Source organism: Vigna radiata, unplaced genomic scaffold, assembly GCF_000741045.1.
Source record: "Vigna radiata var. radiata cultivar VC1973A unplaced genomic scaffold, Vradiata_ver6 scaffold_301, whole genome shotgun sequence".
Lineage (NCBI taxonomy): Eukaryota > Viridiplantae > Streptophyta > Magnoliopsida > Fabales > Fabaceae > Vigna > Vigna radiata.
This window is the reverse complement of record NW_014543816.1, coordinates 1-2,302: the sequence shown is the minus strand read 5'-3', so window position 1 is coordinate 2,302 and position 2,302 is coordinate 1. Positions and strand designations below refer to the sequence as shown.

Sequence of the window (2,302 nt, the reverse complement as noted above, 5' to 3'; positions counted from 1 at the left end):
TCTTTTTACACCATTGTCATACCAAGGACATTTGTGAAAAGGCTAACATCCTTACCCGATAGTGTAACCATGCAAAAAATGAAAAGTAATGAATCAATGTATTAAGCCCATATCTTATGACCATTCTAGGAGTCATCAAGGAGCTTAGGAGATAATGGACCAATAGAGGAGTTAATTTACCCATGGTCCAGGGAGGGAACAATGAGCAGAATGTTGAGCTGGAAANGAAAAAGAAATCTGGAATCCTAACCATATCGGGGTGGAAGAGGAATGGGCAAAAACACTATACAAAGTGGCTGCANTGTGTTGAACATCCTGAGGCTAGGGTTGGTTGTTTCTATGTTTATTTCCTTCTTGTTGTTTTAACATTATTACACCAGAACAGTCTACTCTCAACAATCTGCTCTTGACAGTCTAATCATAATCTTCTAGTAGAATCTCAATAAGAAATGTAATTTCATATCTTCTTATCATAATAAATAGTATTCAGTTTTGATGAACTGATGATTTCATTAATTGTATTAATCGAACAAAAGATAATCTACCTACAATGATTCATAGNAATAGTAGAGGCATGATAAGGAGTAAAGAAAAATGCCCTGCATATGAAACTTGACCCATCCGAAAATGTTAATTGAGATTTGAGAAAGGGNTGAGATCAAGACTTACCAAGGTTACATTCAAAATTCCAAAGCAGCCACTTCGTAGGCCACTGAAATTCAAAATGGGAGAACACAATTATGACCCACTCCATCTTAATACTAAAACAAATGTCAAAAAGCTCATATCAAGAATAGGCAATAAATTGAGTCAAAGTGTTCCTTGATAGGACAGTGACAGAATAAGCATATAGAAAAAAACATTAGGCACTTTGAACAAGGTTTACTAANAATTAGGTAATGTGTTTTAAAAGTTCAGATATCTCGCCTCTTATTTTTACTATTAGTGGCCCTAGTTANTCAGAACAAGCACCCTAATTATTTTAGGGTGAGTTAAGTCGGTACTCTAGCACCTTGGATAATCAGTTTACTAATCATTGTAGAGATATCAGGAAGAGTGACTAAAAACAAAGGTTACAAAGAAACAAAGCTCTATAAGAATCACCTGCATATCCCTGAAGTTAAGCACAAAAGAANTAAAAACAGTGCATTCCTAGAGAACGCCACAGTCTCACCACTCTGTGCTGAAAATATTGATGCTGCCAATATACTTGGTATGGAGATCTCTGAAAGCTGCAGCAGCAGAATAAATATTTAGAATTAACATAGACTGGGTGAAAAATATAAAAATCATGAAGCTACAGTGCTGCACGTATATCAAGTTGCACCACTTATTTTAGGACNGTAGTGCCTTTACCATCTCTTCATAAAATAAAAGTTAACAAACTATAAGAAACATAACTCAAATGGTACTGAGTATTTCCGGGGATAACAGCCAGCTTGCTTGATTATGATATCACATTATCTAAACAACTGTGCTTGAACTTTAGCCTACCATCCCACCTTGCATGAGGTCATAGATCTTAAAAGAAGTGGCAACCAAGTGCACTAAGATCTTAGATTTGAGAGGCTGTTTCTAGAGTGGCCTTTGTAATTAGGTCTTAGATCTTCACAATAAAAATAAAAAATAAAAATAAAAAAAGAGTTATGTAGCAAATAACCAAGTTGAGGAGTTTAATTTTGGTGGACCATCTATCCCTCGATCATGCAATGAAAAACACTAAGATTGAACTTTTAGTTAGCTAATAATGTCAAGGTCAAACTCTTTTATTGAAATGCATGGAAACACGTGATCAGTGATACAGTAATTTATTCCACGTACTCGACTATAGAACTCCATTGAAACAAAAAGGGAGAACAAATATTGAAAAACAAAGGAATATGAATCTAATTAGAATACACGGACAATGTAAAGGTATTTTATATGATAAATCCATTGATTTAATAGTAATCACTTTAATTGGTTGACACTTCACAGNATAAATTTTCTTTCCAAGACAGTACATGAATATTAAACTCGTGAAATATATAACATTTCACAGACAACATTGNAGTGCAGAACAACAAACGCTATCCAAATTTAACCTGCCAGACTTCTATAAAAGAAAAACACNATTAAATATATAATCTGGTCACTAATAGATATATACTCGTATTACTTTGGTTCCACAAAATTGATTAACCGGTTAAGAAGTTCACAGTAGCATCAAAATCATCAACTTGTTAACATCCCTGAGAACGAATTTATATATAGCAGTTAGAGCTACAGGAATATTAGCAACTTCTCCGGTAACTAAATTGTG

At 34.1% G+C, this 2,302-nt stretch overlaps 1 protein-coding gene across 1 annotated transcript in view; it reads right to left on the bottom strand.

The window, feature by feature from the left end:
- The window catches only part of LOC106754974 (ABC transporter B family member 26, chloroplastic), a gene marked incomplete at its 5' end in the record, with an annotated part of 27,287 nt that extends 26,040 nt beyond the window's left edge, over positions 1-1,247 (bottom strand). The window contains 2 exons of the mRNA XM_014637048.2: positions 670-712; positions 1,105-1,247. Of these exons, the coding sequence (XP_014492534.1) occupies positions 670-712; positions 1,105-1,247 (186 nt within the window). The remainder of the gene's footprint in view (positions 1-669; positions 713-1,104) is intronic.
- Between the last annotated feature and the right edge of the window lie 1,055 nt (positions 1,248-2,302).